We start from the raw sequence: 23,916 nt of genomic DNA, 5'->3' as shown, positions 1-23,916 counted from the left end.
ACTTAGTATGAAAATGCTAGTATAAACAATGTTAATGTTGTAATGTTTTAGGTATCTAAAAGGGTGTCACAAGGAGGAGAGAAATTTTTTTTTTTCCTTGGCCTCCGATGATAGGACAAGAAGCAATGGGCTTAAACTGCAGCAAGAGAGGTTTATGTTGGACATTAGGAAAAACTTCCTAACTGTAAGGCTGTGTCTAGATGGCAAGTTTTTCCGCAAAATCATCTGCTTTTGCGGAAAAACTTGCCCGCTGTCTACACTGGCCGCTTGAATTTCCGGAAAAGCACTGACGATATCATGTAAGATTGTCAGTGCTTTTCTGGAAATACTATGCTGCTCCCGTTCGGGCAAAAGTCTTTTTCTGAAAGACTTTTGCGCAAAAGGGCCAGTGTAGACAGCACAGTACTGTTTTCCGCAAAAAAGCCCCGATCACGAAAATGGCGATCGGGGCTTTTTTGCGGAAAACCGCGTCTAGATTGGCCACGGACGCTTTTCCGGAAAAAGTGCTTTTGCGGAAAAGCATCCTGCCAATTTAGACGTGCTTTTCTGAAAATGCTTTTAACGGAAAATCATGCCAGTGTAGACGTAGCCTTCGGGTAGTTAAACACTGGAATAAGTTGCCTAGGGAGATTGTGGAATCACTATCTCTTGAGATATTGACCATCTCTTGGGATGGTCTAGACAGTATTGGGTGCTGCCGTGAGGGCAGGGGGACTGGATTCAATGACTTCTCGAGGTCCTTTCCAATTCTAGTGTTCTATGATTCTAACATAAAACTGTTGTAAATGTCTTTCATTTGAGAATCTCAGAGGAAAGTGTTCTTTTCCGTTTTACCAATGGGAAAAACAAGTCACAAAGGTTGAGTGACTTACTTAAGAGTGAATAAGTTAGTGGTAGAGTTGGAAATAAATTGACTTTCAGGGCTTGATTTTCTTCTAATCTATGAAACTTGTATAGGGTAACTTCATTACAGCCAGTTGAGTTACTACTAGGCTACGTCTACACTGGCCCCTTTTCCGGAAGGGGCATGTAAATTTCACCAGTCGTCGTAGGGAAATCCGCGGGGGATTTAAATATCCCCCGCGGCATTTAAATAAAAATGTCCGCCGCTTTTTTCCGGCTTTTAAAAAAGCCGGAAAAGAGCGTCTACACTTTGAAGTAGGAATAAGACCCTCCGGAAAAGGGCACTTTTTCCAGAGGATCGGGGCCAGTGTAGACGCTCTTTTCCGGCTTTTTTAAAAGCCGGAAAAAAGCGGCGGACATTTTTATTTAAATGCCGCGGGGGATATTTAAATCCCCCGCGGATTTCCCTACGACGACTGGTGAAATTTACATGCCCCTTCCGGAAAAGGGGCCAGTGTAGACGTAGCCCTATTGTATATATGTGTGAGAGCAGGATAAAGCCCTTTCTGATTATCCTATTCTACCTCCTTGTAATGTGAAAGCCTAAAAAACTGTGAAACTAAAAAAGTAGCATGGGTTAAAAATTATATCCGGAAGTCATATTTCTCTCTGAGACAGAAACAACTTCTCTGGAGTCATTCTTGTTACAGTTCTACATTATCCCCTGACTACCTAATTAGTTAGATAATTGCAGCTCCATTATATGCCTATCATTTCAATTTATTTTTAAAGGAGTCTAAAGCCATTGATCATTGACATGATGAACTGTAATATTCCAAGGAACTTTTGCAACCAATACATGCAGTATTTAGGAATCCTTCTGTCTCAAAGATCCCTGAATGTGCAGTAAAACTGCCTACTAAAATCTCTTGCTTGTTCTTGAAAAAGTAGTTCTCATGTGTGCACAATATCCATTTTTCCCCCAAGAGTAAACTTCTTGGATTAGATCATCATGTTAGACGGAGTTTAATGCTTATGAAAATGAGGTATCAATAGCATTGGCTAAATGGAAGCAAAACCTGATCCAGTACCCACTATAGTCAATAGGAGTCTTTCCAACTCAGCAGATATTATATCAGGCACACTGCGTGATCCAGCACATCCAGCACAACAAAAAGACTCTCCCTTTCCTGCTCTGTACCGCAAGCAGGAGGCTCCCAGGGAGGGACAGCTCCAAGGCAAAGGGCAGGAAGTGTGGCAGTGCAGGGAGGGGCAGCTGAAATGCAGGCACTTGAGAGCCTTTTGGCCAAACCAGTCAGGATCACCTGTCAGAGGCTCCAGGATCTACCAGTTGATCCCGGTCTACTGTTTGGTGACCACTGTTTTAAAGTCAAATTTTGGAGTGGGTAGTGCCATGGAAAGTCATTGCAGTAGCCTTTCATCGCTGCTGCCGGGGGTGGGTGTGTGTGTGTAAAGGAGGCAGCTGCTCTGCAGCCCAGTGATTTAAGCTGTGGCCCAGTGATTTAAAAGGGCCCAGGGCTCTCAGCCGCCCCCTGTACAGCAGCAAGAACTGGAACTGAGGCTCTTTAAATCACTGCCAGAGTCCTGGATGGTGTTGAAGGTTTGGTTTGGGGAGGCTAGCCCCTAGATCCGCCCCTCCTGCCCAAGGCATTACCACCACCTCTGGGGGCTCAGGGACTGCCCCCACCACCACCTTGCCCATGGCTCAGCAAAGTTTGTTGGCCACCCTGTCTTGGAACAATTGTCAGAACCAAATTGAAAATGAGTTTGATGGTCTTATCCTTGTTCGTAATTGTCAGCCCCTACAGTAATTCAGCAAAGACAGAATAATCTCGGATTTGCAAAATTGGGCCTTTCCTAATTAAGGACTGAACTGCACTAACTAGCCTCTCTCCTGCTTCTCAAAAATAGATTTACATCCAAGTTACAAACCTTTGAACATAGTAGTCTATAAAGGAAATGCTGACACACCTTTAGCTAACACCATGAACACGTGTTGTAAAATTTGCACATAAGCAACTGGAAGTGATCCTCATCTCATTTTATTCACATTAATCTATACTGATACTTGTTTTTGGTGAGATGTAGAATATAGACACCTAGAATCTTGATTTAGGAGCAAATTAACAAGAGAGGTAAGTGGTACAGCCGTACTGTTTACAAGCTGCAAGAACATGAAGACCATCTGTTCTTTAGTGCTAATTAAAAGTTGGCTGAAAGTTTTTTCTCTGTGTCTTATCCTGAGCCTGTGTGGCAGGTGTTGCAGAGCAAGTCTCAGCAACAGCCAAGCAGATAAACTTACTTGCTGTTAGAAGCAAACCCAACTTGGTTTAAAAGATAGCACCAGTTATGAAACCCATCTGACTCAGGGCAGATCCTAGAGCAACTAAAATTGCCAAACTGTTTATAAACACATTAACTGTCAATAACCTTGGGTGAAACTGATTGAGAAACACAATGCAAATGTTTTTCCTCAGTAAAATAAATCATATAGAAGAAAAAGGGAGTTTCTGTTAAGAGTTTATAGTTCTGTATATGTGATTTTCTAGTCCTCTTTCTTCCATTCTGGACTCGATTAAGGCAGACTAGGTCACCACCTTCTACCTTATTCAGTAGCCCTGCCCTTGTGCCTCATCCCCATGTCATGGAGCTTTCCTGTTTCCCAGACAGGCAGAGCCCCCTACTTCTTCCTCCCAAGATTAGCAACAAGGTCTTTCTTCCATTGAGAGCATATTGGATGACAGTAGTGGACCACTGTACTGTAGAGAGAAGCAGGGCATCAAACTACCTTAGGGAAAGAGCAAACTTGCAGTATTCTTCTCGTACCACAGAGTCCTGTACCGGGGTAGTGTTGATTGTGCTCCTTAGAACAGTGAGTCTTAACAACAGTCAGTTGGGATGCACCTTTTACAGCATTGTCTCCAGGAACCTATAGACCTGGGAGACCTCATTGTATTAGTTAGGTTCAGGTCACTTTTTCAATATTTTCTTTGCAATCAACAAAGACAGAAACTTACTTTTAAGTAAGTGAAACAGATTCTGATGAGAACACTTGACTCTATAACCACAGGGCATTTACATCTTCATCTAATTCTGTTTCCACTTTTACTTTTTAGTTATATCTGCATCTACAGCTATTAATCCAAATAGTTTTGTATGAAACAAGCTTGTTAGAGATGTGGTGGTCTTTCACGTACCATTTTCATAGAAAGGATAAAAGAAATATTTGTATTCTTTGAAACTACTAGTTTCAGATGAAGCAGGGAGAATAGAAGGGAGAAGCAGAAGCTCCAGTGTGTTCCTCCCTTCTGGAAAGCTCAAGGTGATGGTCAGGACTCAGTGGATTCTGAGAGGGTGTGTACAATGGGATATGGTGGTAGCAGAGACAAGCTGTAGTTGGTTGCTTCCTTCAGTGCTGGTTGTTTTTTTATTATTTTTTTGATTTGTTGAAAATTCCATGACTTTTTTTAATCACCATTTTAAAATTAATTCTTCTCTTCCACTAAACCAGCATTTTAGGCAGAAATTCACACATGAGGTAATGTTGCTTTACCAGAGGTAACTCTACTCCAGACCCTGTATCCCCTCCAGAGATGGGATAAGGCACAACTGCTAGGGAAACAGTAAATGAGCCTGGCTTCTATGGCAGCCTTGCTCTAGGGAGCATCTTGCTTTATAATGCCGAGGGAAGACGAAGGTTAGATCTGGGCATATGAACCCTTAGTTAGCAAGCTGTATCTCTCTCTTTCTTTTCTGTAAGGCCACAAGCCCTCTCCCTTGGTGAAAGAATGAGTAGTTTGGGGGAGGGGAGGAAGGAATAGATTTTAACGCCTGCTGGTTCTTCACTTCTGTGCATGCTAAAGAAGAGAGAATGTTATAATCCCTTCATACATATCTTGACCAGCACATTATGACATTTTCAGTTCTTTCCATACAAGCTCAGGAGGTAACAGATTAAAATCATAGAATACTAGAACTGGAAGGGACCTTGAGAGGTCATCGAGTCCAGTCCCCTGTCCTCATGGCAGGACCCAAAGCAGACATGGAGGCTTGTGCAGGATTTTCTGTGTTTTCTGTTCTAAGCATAACAGCTTGTCTGAAATTGAAACTGTAAAAGTGAAATTGACTTGTTAAATTTTCAAGATGAAAATTGACCAAAAAAAAAAAAAAAAAACCCCAAAAAATCCAGGAGAGAGAAAAGTAAGTTGAACTTTTACATTTTCATTTTCTTTTAAGGTACTCCCAGTAACATTTTGTTGAGGTTTAGGTTTACAATACATGATTCTTAAGGTGATGTCCTTTTAAATTATTTTCTTGTAATTAAGGGCACATCTACACCACACATCAATTGCGTAGCTTAAGTCGAAATAGCTTATTTCAGCTGTTGGTGCTGTCTACACAGCAGGAAGTCCAAGTTAGAGCACTCTTCCTCTGACTTTCCTTACTCCTCATAAAATGAGGGTTACAGTAGTCAGAGTAAGAAGTCCTCCATCTCAATATTATTTCAACATTATGTTGAAATAACTACTGTAGTGTAGATGCAGACTATGTTATTTTGGAATAATGTCAGATATTTTCCCATTGACTTAGCAGAAGCTGGATGGCGGCCTACATGCATGCACAGAATCAGTTACGCTCTGGAAAATACATTAGCATGGACCATTTATTCTCTATAAGGGTATATTAATGAATAGCTAATTACCAATATGTTATGAACATATACAAGTATTGATAAATGTAATTTCTTGTTCTATTGTGATACATCATATATCTTATATGAGGAGACCACGCCTATTACAAAATCAAGAGTGTTTTATCTATAGAAAAAACAGCCAGACTCTCAAAAAGGTTTAAAAGATTAATGTGTTTTTTTAAAGTTAGCTCTATTGCGTCCTATATAAATTACGTATCACATTTTGTCATATGGATATTTTAAAACCATATAAATCCAGGGAGTCAAATTTAGAGTAGCAGCTGCCAGAATACTGCAACATGTTAAGTAAACTTTGGGGGAAGTTGTTTTAGTTCATTGGTTAACTTATTTTATCCACTACATAATTATGACATGAGTCACACGTCTTTAGGGTGCATTACATACATATGAAGTACATGCAAGTACGGTATCACTTTATTGTGCAAACAGACATCCTGTAAATAAAACTTTTGTAGAGAACTTGTACAATTTGGATAATTTTATCCTGACTGTTATTTTATGCAATGTTAGACAAGCAAAGGATGTCAAGCTTTAGGGCAAAATTCTCCAGTTTGCAGAGTTAATCTTGACTACTTAAGTCAAGATCTGCCTTGTAGTTCATAAAAGGAGGATTTTGCTCTTCGAGTATTTACTTATCCAGATAATAGAAAGGTCTTGCAATATTTACACAGGAAATACTCTTACTGCTCTCTGAGGCTGTCTCACAGAATTGTGAAAGGAAAAAGATAATTTTATTTTTTTAAGAACAACATTTAAAGCTTTTTTTTTTTTTTTTGCATGTCTGGAATCACTTTGTTCTAAATATTGCTGTGTCTGCAGTTGTCTTGTGATTAAAATAATGGTTTATCCAAAAGGGTTTTGGAAATAGGAGCTAAAACAGAAATAGATGATAAAATTCCAATGTGTGTAGCTGGCTATATCTGTGTGTCTGAAAGGGAAGGCTATAGAGTAAACTATTGATTTATCCAGATGTAGAGTCTTAAAAATACTGTTATTTCAGTGCTTTTATATACTATTTTTATAATTAAACCTTTTATAACATAATGTATTCTGTAAAAAAGATCACCTTATAAAATTGAGTATATTATTGTATAACATGCTGTGAACATACATCATGAACAAAACGAGAGCATACACCAGATTTGGGGTAAAGGACTTGAACTACTTTTACTGTCAAGGTTTTCTAACTCTTGAGAACAGAATTAAAAACAAAATAGACTTACAGTGACATTTGTAGGGAAGGAACAAAAATTTAGCCTAGCCATTATAATAAAGAGAAAGATTTTCAATTGGAAGAGGGACTATCTTATGCTATTAAATAGAACAGAGTACAAGCAGGTGGATCACCTGCTATTTCATGCTGTACCTATCCATGGTATTTAATAAGTGCAATATATTATCTTGTCAAATTAGTAGCATTTTTATGGCCCATTCATTGTTTGCTCTCCCTTTGTACAATAACAAATATCATTATGATTGTTTTACATTTGGTGCTTGAATTGCATGTAGCTATAAGAAGTTTTTACACTTCTGGACAGAGAATAATGTGGTATCTACTATAATCCTATTCCATTTCTTGACTTTGTTTTCTATGTTCTTAACATGTATTTTGGTGATCCACACGCAAGGACTGTGTGTGTTATAGTTACATTTTTAGGTTGTTTTATTTGGGATTTGATAGAGGCCTATAATGAATTTGTAAGAACTACATCATATGTTTGAGGGCAAGTAAATACAAAAGCATTCTTTAGCCTGAAATAAACTGTTGGCATCCATGACATGCATACTATTATATGGGTCAGTGCAGAAGCTATGCAATCCATGAGATTGTTTTATAATTACTTTAAATCAGATGGAAGGTAAAAATATAGCACTTGTGTATAATATTTTGTCTCCTTTTTGTAACATTGTTGATTATGTTAAAAACATTCATGTAAAGACATCACATTTATATTGATATGTGCATATATTTTCTCTCCCCATATTTTTGATATTTTGGCTTCAGTAATAGAACCAAGATGTTTCCTCAATAAATTATTGTGTGGAATCAGTTACCTCCTTTTGTGAGTCATCAGAAACGAATTATAAGATACTGGAGAGTGCTAATTAGAAGCAACCTCTTCAATAAACTTGAAGCAAGTGCATGATACATGAAATAGGGTTCATCATAGAGTGAATGGAGACTACATGTCCTACAAATAACACAAATTAACTCAGTCAGTGACAGCAAATATCTTATTTAAAGAATTTACAATTCTCTTTTATCTAGGGTCAGTGCGACTTCGAGGTGGCAAAAATGAGTTTGAAGGTACAGTTGAAGTTTATTTAAATGGAATTTGGGGAACAATCTGCAGTAGTCACTGGGACAATAATGATGCCTCAGTCATATGTCGGCAGCTTGAGCTTGGGTAAGTTTTAGTCGGAGATCAAATTTACCAGTTTATTTCAATGTCATCTTTAAGAGTTCTGGGTTTGATAGGTATTTTAAAAATTCATTATAAATAGGATATTCTAGAAAAAAGTATTGCTCTTAAGTGATAGTTTCATTCTCAATTGATATAGTCCGTAAATGACAGAAAAAGTGGTACCTACTTAGCAAAGTTATTAGTGAGAGAGTTGTGAATATGTACATATAATCTGCATGTAACATCTTCACAGAAAGAAATGGATATTGTGTTGCAGACTTTGCTGTTGAATCTATACCTATGTGTCCAGTGCTATAAAGATGTGTGCAGCAATGCCACAATATAACATTAAGCCAAAGTTTGAATCTCTTTTCTACCATGACCCAATATTCAGACATTTACAACTAGAGGAGATGACAGCTTCTGCAGGCAATTAGTGTGGGTGTATTGGGGGGCATGCCCCAGAACAGGCGGGACCTGCACTGGAAGGGGCAAGGCTAATGGTAGCCAGCCCTCAGCGTCACTAGGACCGTGCCACTATTCCCATCCCTCAGACACACCCTGTATGGCACTCCAGCAGTGATTTAAAGGGCCTGAAGCTCCAGCTGCTGTTTCAGTAACAGCAATTGCCCCTTCTTCCTCTTCCCCCTCCTCGGTGGGCCTATTCACAACCCTTACTCCTCAGATGCACCAAAGTTTTGCTGCCTGAGGCAAGGTAAAAAATGCCAGTTTTGTCTTGTATATTAAAACTGGTTCTCCTCAGTATTCTTACCCCAAATTCTTTTAATGCTTCAGATAGAGTTGTGAAAGTGTAACCATGCACACAGTTAACCGATAAGCCTAGGCTCATCAGTTAATGTGCATGGTTACACGCAGCCCTCCCACCCCAATGTTACTACCTCTGATACAGAGGCAGCAACATGAGGTGGCAGGCAGGAACCACCTGTCCCTGGCATGTAACTGTGTAACTACTGACGTTTTTAGTGGTTACATGATTACTTAATTAAACACATTTTAACATCCCTAACTTCAAAGGATTTGCTGTGAGAATCAACACATGGTTTGTAAATTGCTTTGGCATCTGAAGAGAATTAGAGGCAAAGATGGTAATCAGGTTTTCAGACTGAAAACTGGGACATTGAAAATGAAAGGTTAGAACATGCAAGTACTGTTTCCAATGGCACTGGAGAGCCGTGCATGGGACAGTGAGAGAAAAGTGTCAAGCAGTCCCCTTGTCGTCTTTTCTGCTACCTTACAGATCTTCCATGCAAAGAAGGGATGGCTTGAGGACTTGTCTGAAGGAGGCAGCTCATTGGGAAGTCTGAGGGAGGTTGTTAAGATGTGGGGAGATCCTTGATACATAGATATGATATTCACAACAACCTTGCAGATTTAACAGGCTCATCTGGTCAGTAAGTCCTTCAGGTCTCTAGACTCATCAGAGGAATAAATATACACTGGAGGAAAGAAATATGGGGTTTAATTCTGACTTCACTGTACATGAGATAAATCAGAAGTTCCACTGAAGTCAGTGGAGCTTTAGCGGTATAAATGAGGCCACAGAGCAATTTTTTGTAAAACCAATAAAAACCTGTTTCTTAAACAGGACCTAACATTTGGGAAATTGCTGGATTCCAGGGACATATGGCCTGTCACTTCAATAGTAATTCCTTACACCTGTTCCAAAAAAGCTTTGGGAAGGGAGTTGTAACTAATTTTTGGTGTATTATTTTTACACCGGGCTTCACATGACGAGGTTCTCTGTATGCCTGCTCCACCATCCTGACTTTAAATGTTAAGCAAGTTTTGCATGGTTTCAGGTTTTCATGGAGAATGTTTACAGAATTCTAGTCATGTTGCACAGGTTGAGAAGTCCTCGATTAGGCTAACATTTCAGTACCCCATTGTCCTTAGGACTATCTGGGCCTAGCAAGCAGCAATTATTTCTGTATTTGCCTAATCAGAAACGATCTATTCTACCAGATGTCTCCAGGAAATAGAAAACAAAATGCTTTGTCAAGACTCTAAATTTATTTGAGGGAGGGGAACATGTATGTTTAATCTGCCATTATCTGTAAAGTTATCTGACAGAGACAGGAGAATGACTGTCTAAATTATGGGATCTAACAGGCAGGGTAACTATCATATCATACTCAGTAGGATGCCTTGAGTAGTTCCGAGTGGTTTGATTAATTAAGTAATAGTGTTCAGAATATTTTCTGGGGATAAATTATCACTAGGAAGATGTGAACTATGCTCCATTAAACCTAGCCAGTCATTTATCTCTAGGAAGTACCTATACAGATATGGCAATTGCTGTAAGATGAAGGGTTAGAGAGAAATGGTCATAAATGTATGGATTTCCCCCCCGAGGATAATGTAATTTAGGCTTCTAGAGAATCAATGCTGTGTGCATTAGTCAATCAAATTACTAGAATCATCTCAACATCCCTTTCAGTTTACCATACATAGTAACTCCAAAATATGGAGGCTTTATTGCCTTTATGGCATTGTTTCAGCTGTACATCAAAAGTCCTTGTTTGCTACTGGCTCTAGGTGTTAGCATGCAATATTTTCACTCTGACATTTCTGGTGATTATTCTACTTTTAAGAGTGCCAGTCAGATCTGAATCTAAGCTGTTTTGGAATGTCTACTGTTAAGCTGCATACACCAAGCCAACTTATAAAAATATGCAGCTTAGAGGAGATAAAAGTTCAGCCCATCTGGAGACTGTGATTTTGCTTATGGTTTCAGCTGCCTACGTGCAGTATTTCTTTATCCTGTTTTCATTTTAACTTGTTCTTACCTTCAGCACTCTGGGTACTGTACTTTGTTTGCATAGGCTCTTTATCAGCAAGAAAAGTTTAGTGTTGGTGACAGAAGCACTTAAACAAAACTGACTAAAAATAGGAATTCATGCAACTAAGAGTGGAAAAGTATGCATGCTTATGTTGTCATGGCACAAACTTTGGGCCGTATGTAAGTGGTCTGGGTGTTCTTCAGGTGCCCAGCACCTCCATAAATTTGATCCTCTGACCTTACACTGTCTGCTTTTTCCTCATTTGCAAAGTTCATTTACTTATGGGACCAGTGCTGTAACAAGGGCAGGGCAAGTGGGGCGCTTGCCCTGGGTGCATCATAACCAGGGCGCAAAAATGCAATAAGTAAAAATAATAAGCTGCAAAAGTAAAGCATGTGATGTGTGCTAACCTAAGGAGAAGGGGCACATAATATTTTGTCCCAGGTACAAAAATACCTAGTTATGGCACTCCATGGAACAAATCCTGGGCATCCTGTAGAGGTACATAAGGGACAGAAGCAGCTTTGGATATGTTTACACTGCAGCTGGAAGCGAGCCTGAGCTCAAGCGGCTACCCTCAGTGTCCCCCTGCTTATTTTAGAATATTAGTTCAAGCTGAGCTAGTGCAAGTCTGTCTACTTAGCCTTGCAGGGTTGCTCCCAGCTGCAGTGTAGACATACACTTAAACCTGTGTTATCTAAGTGGTGGAATAAGAGCACTAGAGGTCTCATGTAGGGAAACTGCCTTTTGTGGCCTATGGGAGAGATCTCTGTGGTTGGTCTCTGCCACTCAGAATATGGAAGAGGGGAATGTGATTGGGTTAGAGGCCATGCAGACCCAATTGGTCTATGTGCACTATGGCTCCACTGTACCAAACCATCTTACTGCAGTGAGAAAAAAGGCTACATTTGGTATTCCTCTTCCTATCCTGTATTAGTAGTGAGGGCCCAAATACATGAACATCCCGACTATCTGCAGACAAGGATTCTGCCTTGCAACTTTTTCTTGCCAAGCAAGACTTTTTCTCTATGCTCCAGGACTTGCACTTCACTGCATGTATTTGTGAGTAGGCATCTCAAACAAATATTTTGCAACTATTTTTCCTAATATCCAATGCTAATGTTTTTCCTCCTCAGCAAAAGTGGTACAGCAAAGCATGCACCATTTTCTGGACTGGGTCTTATCCCTGTTTATTGGAGTGATGTACATTGCCATGGTGATGAAGAAAATATACTGCTGTGTGAAAAAAACATCTGGAAAGGTGGAACATGTCCTCAAAAAATGGCAGCGGCTGTCACATGTAGCCTTTCCCATGGTAAAAGTATATAATTTTTTATTAACTTTTTGTCTGATTTGAACAGTCATAATGTATGAGATTACATTAAACATCTTACTGTAATTTTATCTTCCAAGAAAAGATCTGAAATAAAATATATTGCATAGGATCATTCACTTTTTAAAAGTCACATTGTTCCTTTAAAACATAGGTTATGAGTAAGGATCAGTTATGTAGCAGTGGACATTCCAGAGGGAATTCTGTTTGAAACTAGCCAGAATTCCTCCAAAGTAGAGGGGAAAAGAGTCTAAAGGCAATTGCAGCTGCTGGAGTGAGCTTGTCACTCTTGGAAACAGTGCAGTGTACAGCAGCTCCCCTGGGAACCATGAAGGGTATTGAGGCCATGATTTCATTTTCACTTTACCCCCATTCAGGAGCCTAGCCCAGTGGCACTAGATTAAAGCTGTGATTGTTGAAGGTCCCTGCAAAGGATTATAAGGAATTTTTAGGCTCTGTACCTTCTTTTCCTCTCCCTCTGACCTTATGGCCCATGCCAGAATGGACACATTTTTTTCAAGTTTCTATGAGGGATATTCTGATACAGGCAGTCCCCGGGTTACGTACAAGATAGGGACTGTAGGTTTGTTCTTATGTTGAATCTGTATGTAAGTCGGAACTGGCGTCCCGATTCAGCCGCTGCTGAAACTGACCGCCAGTTCTGATTTACATACAGATTCAACTTAAGAACCCCAAGTCAGCTGCTGCTGAAACTGATCAGCAGCTGATTCCAGGAAGCCTGGGGCAGAGCAACTGTGCCTCGGGCTTCCTGTAGTCAGCGCTGGTCAGTTTCAGCAACGGCTGACTTGGGGACGTCTGGGGCAGAGCAGCTGGGGTGCTGCTGGGTTGCTCTAGTAGCACTGCTCCTCGGCGCTACTGGACCAACCCAGCAGCACCCCAGCTGCTCTGCCCCAGGAGTCCTGATTCAGCTGAAACTGACCAGCAGCGGCTGAATCAGGACGCCTGGGGCAGAGCAGTTGGGGTGCTGCCGGGTTGGTCCAGTAGTGCCCAGAGCGGCGCTGCGGGACCAACTGGCAGCACCCCAGCTGCTCTGCCCCAGGGTCCACAACAAAAGCCTGGTCTGCTGGGGGGGGGGCACACTAGCTGCGCCCCCCCCCCAGCAGACCAGGGATATAGGGAGCAAAGCGGCGGGGGGGGGGGTGCCTCGCCTCTGAGGCTTTGCTCTGGCGCCGGACCACTTTGCCCCCGGTGCCCCTGGTTTGCTGGAGATGGTCCCCAGCAGACCAGGGACACCGCGAGCGAACCCGCAGCAGCGGCGGGTTCCCGCGCTTCTGAGGCTTTGCCAGAGCAAAGCCTCAGAAGCGCGGGAACCCGCCGCTGCTGCGGATTTGCTCTCGATGCCCCTGGTCTGCTGGAGACGGTCCCCAGCAGACCAGGGGTACCGGGAGCACCTTTTCTTGCCCCGGAGCTCGAGGTGGCTGACCGCTGCCTGTGAGCTCCGGGGCGAGAAAGCCCCGTTCGTAAGTGCGGATCCGACATAAGTCGGATCCGCGTAAGTCGGGGACTGCCTGTATTTAAAACGTCCAAAGAGTAAGTGATCAAGTTGTTTTGATCATACTTAGCTTCACAGTTTGACAGGAAACAGGGGCGGTAGTCCAGTTAATTTAGAAAACAAACTGGACTACAGGAAAAAAAACTTAAAAAATAAGTGATCCTGTAGCACCTTAGAGACTACGCAAAAACGAACAAACAAACAACCCTCCCCCCCATCTAATATATATATATTAGTATCATGAGCTTTTGTTGGCATAACCCACTTCTTCAGATGTGGACCACAGAAAAAAAGAAAACAGCAATACTGAAGGCCAAATGGGAGTTCTGCCATTGACTTGCATAGGATCCAGATTTAACTCCTAGAGTACATAATATACAGAATTCTTTACTTTTGCTATCAGAGTGAATGTGTTTGGGATCTGTAAGTATTATGTGCCTCATTTAAAAATATTTATTTTTTGTACAATTTAAATATTTTCCCCTTAATCCTAATTCCACTAAATTAAAGTTAACTGTTATATATCTGAGGAGAAATAATTTCCATAAGAGGAAGGTTATATCTAGCATTTAAGCAATTGGATTAAGCACAATTAGGGCCAAGTTTTGAGCCTTGCTTTCATTGGGCCTTTCTTTTTTTTACCTACGGAAGGTGGCCTCAAATAACTATGATATAATTTAGGACTCTTGAATATTTAACTACTTGACTGTGCCTGCAAATCAGGTACACAAGTGTCCAAGTGAAAGTTAATGCCTTAGCAAATAGTGGCTAGCAGAAATAGGTCAGCCAGAAGCCAAACATTTGAGTCTTATTATTTGCGCAAACCAGAAAACACTATACAAGTAGGTACAGTTTAAGTTTTTGAGATTCTTCCCTTCCTCTGTTCTTCCCCTCCCCCCAGGAAGTGCATTAAAATAGTGATGTTTTATGTATGCATGAAGTACAGATGTAGAAATGTCATTAAAGAGTATTTACAATCCCACTGTTTTTGTCAAATATTCACAATGTAGATGTAGATATAACTCCAGTGATGTCAGTGTTGGATTGAATCCTTTGTTGTGAAGTTTACATCTAGTGCAATTCAGAGTGGAGTTTCTAGCATGTTATTTCCAGGGCAAGTAAGGAACAATGTCAGCAACCCCAGAATGAGCCTTCTGCAATATGTCTGACACCTCCTACCACCCTAATGAGAAGGAATTACTTTCCAATGGAAAGAGATGACATTCAGCCACCACACTTGCATCTTTTTGCTAGGATTTTTCTAAGCAGAGCACGTCAGGGCTACGGCAACACTTTAGCCTTCCGGAAAAGCTTATGCAAATGAAACGCGGTGTGGAATATTGCCACGCTTCATTTGCATAATTAATTAGCAGCTACTTTTGCACAAGAGGCTTTTGCACAAAAAAGAGCTGTGTAGATGGCTTCTTTTTGCACAAAAGCCCTCTCTTGTGCAAGAGCCGTTCTTCCTGAAAAAAGGAGGAAGAACGGCTCTTGCGCAAGAGGGTTTTTTGTGCAAAAAGGAGCCGTCTACACAGCTCCTTTCTGTGCAAAAGCAGCTGCTAATTAATTATACAAATGAAGTGTGGCAATATTCCACGCCACGCTTCATTTGCATAAGCTTTTCCAGAAGAAGGCTACAGTGTAGCCTTAGCCTAACTGATCAAGTCTGTGTGTATTGTTTTTTGTAATGGGAGCTGCTATCCATAAAAGACTGTATGGATCCTGTAGCCTCATTTCACTCTATATACATCCTTCTTCCTTTTCAACTTGTTCCCCATCTAGCCTTTCAATGTAAACTTCATCAGAAAAATCGTCAGATTTCATGGCTGGTGAAATGGTCAGAGGAGCCTTTAGAAATTCCAAAATGTTTACATTTAGCAGCAAATAACTGGAAAGATAACACTAAGTAAATTTGCTGAAGGGTGCACATTGAACTAAGTCACACTTTAGTCATCCAGACATTGGATACTGATGTAATCTTTAAAAAATTAAACCAAAACAGTTCAAGTGCATTGTATAACTTTGTATCATTTCCATCATAATAGTTTCATACTGTATGAAGCTGTTGAAAGGAAAACTGTGCAGGAGTCACAGCATGAGGGGACCTTGTGCCCCCAATTTGAGCAACAAGGAAAGCTCTTTGCAGAGAGAAGTTATGTCAGGGGAAAAACTATCCTCAGTTAAAATAATCCAGACAGTTAATGAAAAGTCACTCTGTGGTACAGACTGGGATCCGTGCCAGAAGACATTCTGGGTGAAATCCTGGCCCCACTGTGTATCAGTGGGAGCTTTCCCATTGACGTCAGAGAAGCCAGGGTTTCTTTCAGCCTATGTGATCAAAACTCTGTGGAGCAAAAGCTGCCTTCACATACTTTGGTGCAACCCCCCCTCCCCACCATCTTCACTGAGGGCAGCATTTGTCCATGTCACCTTAAAATTCTGAAACACTTAGGCACTTGCATAACTTCACTGGGGTGATTTTTATGGGGCTACTCATCAGTGTAATATTCACATGCCTACGCATTTCCAGAAGGTGGCCTGACAAACTTTCTAACCAGTTCAATTTCAGGATTGTCATTTAGTTAAGATGTTGCATAATACTTGACAAAAGCCAGGCAAACCTGAGCTCTCTCCATTTGTGTATAGTTTTGAGGAAAATTGGGGGAAATAAATCACCATCTCCTGTTTTGTGTTTAAATGCAGCCTTTATTCCAATCCGCCTGGCTGGTGGGAGCAATGCTCATGAAGGAAGAGTGGAAGTCTACCACACTGGCCAATGGGGGACTGTCTGTGATGACCAGTGGGATGATGCAGATGCTGAAGTTGTGTGTAGGCAGCTTGGCCTTGGGTTAGTTTTTTTTTTAAATACACTTTGCTCATAACCAAGTAGGAAAGCTAAAGTCACCAGAATTATAGAATTATAGCTGACACATTTATTAATGCTTGTAGTAAAATGGGCCTGACATTTTCCAACATACTACCCTGTTTTCACTTGCTTATAATTTAACCAAACTTAAGCAGGCCAAGCTGAAATTTTTCATTATAAGAAGCTGTTTTGGGATGAAGATTTTCTTCAGAAAATGTCATAAAAAACAGTGCAGTCATTTCCAGTTATTGGATTAAGAAAAAAGTTTTGTTAATGTTTAAAAAAAATGTACAACAATGTAATGTAATTGACCAGGGGTGGGCCCATTGCTCAGTGAAGAGGGAGAAGCAAAATAACAGAAAACTTGCAAATGGCAGAGGTGCTGAATGACTTTTTTGTTTCTGTTTTCACCAAGAGGATTGATGGTGACGAGATGCCTAACACAGTGAATGCTAGTGGAAATGGGCTATGTTTAGAAATTAAAATAAAAAAAGATCAAGTTAAAAATTACTTAGAAAAATTAGATGTCTTCAAGTCACCAGTGCCTGATGCAATGCATCCTAGAATACTCAAGGAGCTGATAGAGGAGGTATCCGAGCTATTATCTTTGAAAAGTCATGGAAGTCAGGAGACATTCCAGAAGACTGCAAAAGAGCAAATATAGTGCCCACCTATAAAAAAAAAAAGCCCAGGAAATAAGAACAACCCAGGAAACTATAGACCAGACAGTTTAACTTCTGTGCCAGGGAAGATAATGGAGCAAGTAATTAAGGAATTCATCTGCAAACATCTGGAAGATAGTAAGGTGATAGGTAACAGCCAGCATAGATTCGTAAAGAACAAAGCATGTCAAACAATCTGATAGCTGTCCTTGATAGGATAACAAGTCCTGTAGGGATAAGGGAGAAGCGGTGGTATACCTAGATTTTAGTGAAGCATTTGATACGGTCACACATGACCTTTTTATCAATAAACTAGGAAAATACAACCTAAATGGGGCTACTATAAAGTGGGTGCATAACTGGCTGAATAACCATTCTCAGAGTGTAGTTATTGATGGTTCACAAACATGCTGGAAAGGCATAACAAGTGGGGTTTCGCAGGGTCAGTTTTGGGACTGGTTCTGTTCAATATCTTCATCAACGATTTAGATATTGGCATAGAGACTACGCTTATTAAGTTTGCAGATGATATCAAGCTGGGTGCAAGTGCTTTGGAGGATAGGGTCAAAATTCAAAATTATCTGGACAAACTAGAGAAATGGTCTGAGGAAGACAGGATGAAGTTTAATAAGGACAAATGCAAAGTGCTCCACTTAGGATTGGATAAATGGACGGTAAGATGGATAGAAAGATGGCTAGAAGGCTAGAAGGCCGGGCCCAGCGGGTAGTGATCAACGGTTCGATGTCAGGATGGCGGTCGGTTTCTAGTGGAGTGCCCCAAGGTTCGGTTCTAGGACCGGTTTTGTTCAATATCTTTATTAATGACCTGGATGAGGGGATAGATTGCACCCTCAGCAAGTTTGCAGATGACACTAAGCTGGGGGGAGAGGTAGATACGCTTAAGGGCAGAGATAGGATCCAGAGTGACTTAGACAAATTGGAGGATTGGGCCACAAGAAATCTCATGAGATTCAACAAAGACAAGTGTAGAGTCCTGCACTTGGGACGGAAGACTCCCAAGCATAGTTACAGGCTGGGGACCAACCAGTTAAGTTGTAGTTCTGCAGAAAAGGACCTGGGGGTTACAGTGGATGAGAAGCTAGATATGAGTCAACAGTGTGCCCTTGTAGCCAAGAAGGCTAATGGCATATTAGGATGCATTAAGAGGAGCATTGCCAGCAGATCCAGAGATGTCATTATTCCCCTTTATTCGGCTTTGGTGAGGCCACATCTGGAGTATTGTGTCCAGTTCTGGGCCCCCCACTACAAAAAGGATGCGGAAGCATTGGAGAGGGTCCAGCGGAGGGCAACCAAAATGATTAGGGGGCTGGAGCATATGACCTACGAGGAGAGGCTGAGGGACTTGGGTCTGTTTAGTCTGCAGAAGCGAAGAGTGAGGGGGGATTTGATAGCAACCTTCAACTTCCTGAAGGGAGGTTCCAAAGAGGATGGAGAGAGGCTGTTCTCAGTAGTGACAGATGGCAGAACAAGGAGCAATGGTCTCAAGTTGTGGTGGGAGAGGTCCAGATTGGATATTAGGAAAAACTATTTTACTAGAAGGGTAGTGAAGCATTGGAATGGGTTACCTAGGGAAGTAGTGGAGTCTCCATCCCTAGAGGTATTTAAGTCTCGGCTTGACAAAGCCCTGGCCGGGTTGATTTAGATGGGATTGGTCCTGCCTAGAGCGGGGGGCTGGACTTGACGACCTTCTGGGGTCTCTTCCAGTTCTATGATTTTATAAGGGGATGGTTGGATGAAATAACATGATCTTGGTAACTAATTGACCATTCATTATCAGTTGGAAATAGGTCAATGGAGGGATGATAGGAGTTGCTATAGGGAACTTTCTGGGTGTCTGGCTGGTGAGTCTTGCCCACATGCTCAGGGTTTAGCTGATCGCCATATTTGGGGTCGGGAAGGAATTTTCCTCCAAGGTAGATTGGCAGAGGCCCTGGAGGTTTTTCGCCTTACTCTGTAGCATTGGGCACAGATTACAGCTGAAGGACTCTCTGCATGTTGGGTCCTTCAAAGTATTTGAATGCTTCAATATCTTTGATATAGGTGAGAGGATTATTCTAAGAGGGGTGGTTGAGATTCTGTGGCCTGCACTGTGCAGGGGGTCAGACTAGATGATCATAATGGTCCCTTCTGACCTTAAAGTCTATGAGTCTATGAGGAAGAAACCGTCAATTTCACACATACAGAATGGGAAGTGACCCACTAGGAAGGAGTACTGCAGAAAGGGATCTAGGGGTCATAGTAAACCACAAGCCAAATATGAGTCAACAGTGTGACACTATTTCAAAAATGATTCTAGGATGCATTAACGGGAGTGCTGTAAGACGTGAAATAATTCTTCTGCTCTATTCTGAACCGATTAGGCCTCAGTTGGAGTATTGTGTCCAGTTCTAGGCACCACATTTCAAGAAAGTTGAGGAGAAACTGGAGAAGGTCCAGAGAAGAGCAACAAAAATGATTAAAGGTCTACAGAACATGACCTACGAGGGAAGACTGAAAGAACTAGGGTTGTTTAATTTGGAAAAGAGAAAGACTGAAAGGGGATATGATAGTGGTTTTCAGGTATCTAAAAGGGTGTCACAAGGAGGAGGGAGAAAATTCTCCTTCGCCTTTGACGATAGGACAATGGGCTTACATTGCAGCAAGGGAGGTTTAGGTTGGACATTAGGAAAAACTTCCTAACTGTCAGGGTGGTTAAACACTGGTATAAATAGCCTAAGGAGGTTGTGGAATCTCCATCACTGGAGATATTTAAGAGCAATTTAGATAGACATCTATCAGGGATGATCTAGATAGTGCTTGGTCCTGCCGTGAGGGCAGGGGCTTGGACTTGATGACCTCTCGAGGTCCCTTCCAGTTCTAGTATTCTATGATTCTATGAATTAAAGGACTAGCAACTCTTTACTTCAGAGCAGAAACTTGAAATTTGGCAATGGTGCTGCATTGCCTTTTGCTGTTTCTGAAAATCTGCCCAAATTTTGCCAAGTTATGAGGCTCTGGAATATATCAATTTACACATGTTCACTAGATACTTAGCATTTGGCATCTCACTTCCACATGTACAAATAATAGTAATAATAAAATTGTTAAAAATCTATTTTAATTTAAAACTAATCCTTTAAATTCTTACAACTCCAAAAGCCAACAGTTTCTTGAACTGTCCATAGATATACCCAGTCTCCCAAAAATAGAATATAGTGAAAACACTGCTCAATTAAAATAGGGAATGTGGACAGGTAGCACTGTATAGAAAGAAACCAAACTTAAGATATATCAATATATGGATGTATAGGATCCTAGAAATTAGAGATGAAAAAGTCTGGATATATCTCTGTGGCTACGTCTATACTGAAGGTATTTGTCGGCAGAATGTCTGCTAATGAAGTGCTCATTAGCATTTGTTGCGCAGTCATTTGCATATCTCTGCCTATGCTTTTTGAGCAAGAAGTTTTTGTGCAAAAACAAGCAGTGTAGTTTTGCAAGTGTCCGTTTTGCACAAAAAAACCCCTTTTGTGCAAGATCCCTTATGCCTCAGAAAAGGGTTTTTTTTGTGCAAAAGGGTTTTTTTTGTGCAAAACAGACCCGTCTACACTGCTTGTTTTCGTGCAAAAACCTCTTGCACAAAAAGCATCAGCAGAGATATGTTAATGACAGTGACAAATGCTAATGAGTGCTTCATTAGCATACTCTCTGCTGACAAATACCCGCAGTGTAGATTAGCCTGAGTATTAAAAGTACTGAATGTCTTTTGTAATGCTTTCTATAAGGGCACAACTGAATTCTGGTATTTTGTATTGAAGACTCATTATGTAAAGAAAGGAGATAAATTCTGGTAGTGAAAGAAATAGAGGAATACAGATAGGAAAACTCCATTCTAAAATCTGTCACTGATTTGCTATATAAGCTTGTCAAGTCACTTAATTGCTCTGTGTCAGTTACTCCATCTGTAATATGTTGTTAATTATGCTTACCTACTTCATGTCAGGTTTGCTTTGTTGAGGTGTGTATGGATTAGGTTTAATTAATATGCTTTGAGATCAGGTGAAAGTCATTATAGAAATACACAAATTATTGACATTATATGCATGTAATAAATGATTGTTTGGACAGGATGGCTGATATATCTCCATGGTATTTTCTAGAAATATCAATTAAAAGGACAGAGAAGGAAAATGTCATGCATAAAACATAACAGAATATGGTAATGATACCAAATATCATAACTTTTCTAAACATTATGAGGGCTCAAAGTAATTGGGGAGGCATGGGGGAGACAATGTGCTCTCATTTGTCTCTGTAGAAATCAGAGTTTAGTAAGCCAATCTGACAATGTGGAGTTAAACCAGCCAGATAACTAGATTTGTGAATCCCAACTTGCTACTTGAAAATTTGCTGCTGGTAATGATGGTGATTAAAGGATACCCAACATTTCCACCTCTACCAATGAGTTAAAGGTTCTTCCTGATGGTATGAGTCTTTCCTTATTATGTTTGGATAGGGGAGTAGCCAAGGCATGGAGCCAGGCTCGCTTTGGAGAAGGCTCAGGCCCAGTGCTGCTGGATGAAGTACGCTGTACAGGAAACGAACTGTCTATAGAACAGTGTCTGAAGAGTTCCTGGAGAGAACACAACTGTGGCCATAAAGAAGATGCTGGAGTTTCCTGCACACCTCTTACAGGTAGTCTCCTGAACAATGAGCATATTAATATTAATTACAAACCCAGGAATGAGAATTGGAAAAGTGATGTGTTTTAGAATTGTAAATTACACTGAAGCCAAGTAACAGTCAGTAATAAAATATGCCAGCCCTGTCCTGCAGTCCAGCTGTAAGCATGTGTGAAACTTGGAACTACAGAAGGTCTTGCTGTTCAGCATGATGCCTTTACATCTCAGAGTGTGTCTAGACTACAGGGTTTTGTCGACAAAAGTGGACTTTTGTCGACAAAACTAAACCTGCATCTACACTACCGCTGAGTTCTGTCGACATAACGTCGACAGAACTCAGCAGTTTTGTCGATGCTGGTAAACCTCATTTTACGAGGAATAACGCCTTCTGTCGACAGAGTTCTGTCGACAGAAAGCGTTATTGCATCTAAACTGTCCTTTGCATCTACACTGCCATGTCGACAAAGCAGCTTGCTTTGTCGACAGAACTGGATGTAGTCTAGACGCTCTTTGTCGACAGAAGCTTTGTCGACAGTATCTGTCGACAAAACTTCTGTCAACAAAAGCCTGTAGTCTAGACGTATCCTCTGTAATCAATCTTTCTTCTATGCAGAAAAGATAAAATTTATGTACAATGGGTCATCGACATTAGAAGCATAATCTGACTCATATATTTACAGCCATATACTGCCTCCATTTTGTAGTACTTCTCTCATCAATAACAATACTATAAACATTTCAGTGAGGAGTGAAGGCTGTTTTTTGGTCACTGTCAAAAAGGTCAGCATTTATCAACAGTCACTCTCCTGTGCAATATACTATAGTACTTTTCTGTAAGTAGTATCCAGATCTCATTGTGCGGTGGGAGTGAATGTTGACATTTTAATGGCACCCATAGTATATGGCTCTTAACTTGGAAATAAACAGAATATACAAAAGGAATCTGCAGAGCCACAGATACTATGTATACTTTGACATTGCAAATTAAAACCCAGTCCTGCCAACTAGTCATGTGAATAAAGATTAGCAGTCAGTGATTCAAAACAATATCCCATTGCACTTGAACAACTGCTATATATAAAGCATTGCCCACTTGACCAGATATATTATGTGGGGCTTTTTTTTCATCTTCTCTTCAAACATTATTGGCAGATATGATAGCCCAGTGATCTGACCCAGTACACTAAATGTTGCAATTTCTTTTCCTGGGAAATGGGAAGATAAGCGCATCTTAAGCAGAACTGATTCTTGTTTCTTCTTACTTGTTAATGCCACAGATGGTGCAATAAGACTAACAGGTGGGAAAGGCAGTCATGAAGGACGCCTGGAGGTACATTACAGCGGGCAGTGGGGCACAGTCTGTGATGATGGGTGGACTGAGCTGAATACACAGGTGGTTTGTCGGCACCTGGGATTTAAGTAAGATCCTTTTATATGAGACAACTCAACACTTGGCTTAGCAGTACTGATATCCCTTTGCAAAATACTGTCTGCATTCTGCAAACTATTAAATGTGCTGTGTTGCCTTTTTTACCTGGTATTTACACTAGCATCAGTTTTGCACTGTGAAAAAGCTTTGTAAACTGCACTTCAGTAAGAAACACTGTTCAGAACACTGAACAAAAAATCAAAAAATTTCCTACTTAATTTATGAAGCTGGCTGTTCTCAGATTTGGAAGAACATTAACACATTGCTGCTCTGAGTCAATTTGATATATTTAGAAATCCAGGGGAAGACTCTCATTGTCTTTACTGGGCTTTGGTCAGAAAGGTCATTTTCAGAATGTGAAGAAAATTCCTCCTTGAGATGAAAAGAAGAAGTTCATAGCTCAGCCATAACTTCATACTATTAAGATCATAAATAGTCACCTACAACTGATGTGTTTCATGGACACACATTGCACTCATGGACCCTGATTCTTCTCTGCAGGATATAAATAACGCCTATTCTCAATCTCAGTGAGAATTACTTTTATTCTGAAAGAGAAGAATTGCGTCTCTGAAATTGTGAAATAATGCATGCTATGTGCAAAGAAATGAGCTGAAATCCATCAAACTCTATCCCCATTTCCTCCA

General features: G+C 40.7%; 1 protein-coding gene and 1 long non-coding RNA gene across 3 annotated transcripts in view; one reads left to right on the top strand and one right to left on the bottom strand.

Moving 5' to 3' along the window:
• The window catches only part of PRSS12 (serine protease 12), a 73,809-nt gene that overhangs the window by 4,793 nt on the left and 45,100 nt on the right, over positions 1–23,916 (top strand). Inside the window, exons 2-6 of one of the 2 annotated variants that reach the window (XM_014579665.3) lie at positions 7,848–7,986; positions 11,921–12,105; positions 16,334–16,478; positions 21,675–21,853; positions 23,118–23,259. In XM_014579665.3, the coding sequence (XP_014435151.2) occupies positions 7,848–7,986; positions 11,921–12,105; positions 16,334–16,478; positions 21,675–21,853; positions 23,118–23,259 (790 nt within the window). The remainder of the gene's footprint in view (positions 1–7,847; positions 7,987–11,920; positions 12,106–16,333; positions 16,479–21,674; positions 21,854–23,117; positions 23,260–23,916) is intronic. The other variant, XM_006112611.4, reaches the window with a different exon arrangement.
• LOC142829569 (uncharacterized) overlaps positions 7,913–23,916 on the bottom strand; it is a 68,836-nt gene continuing 52,832 nt past the window's right edge. The window contains exon 4 of the long non-coding RNA XR_012904092.1: positions 7,913–9,440. This is a non-coding gene — a long non-coding RNA (uncharacterized LOC142829569). The remainder of the gene's footprint in view (positions 9,441–23,916) is intronic.

Source organism: Pelodiscus sinensis, chromosome 5 (genome assembly GCF_049634645.1).
Source record: "Pelodiscus sinensis isolate JC-2024 chromosome 5, ASM4963464v1, whole genome shotgun sequence".
Classification (NCBI taxonomy): Eukaryota; Metazoa; Chordata; order Testudines; family Trionychidae; genus Pelodiscus; species Pelodiscus sinensis.
The sequence above is the reverse complement of the archived record's forward strand: the minus strand, read 5'-3'. Positions and strand labels throughout refer to the sequence as shown.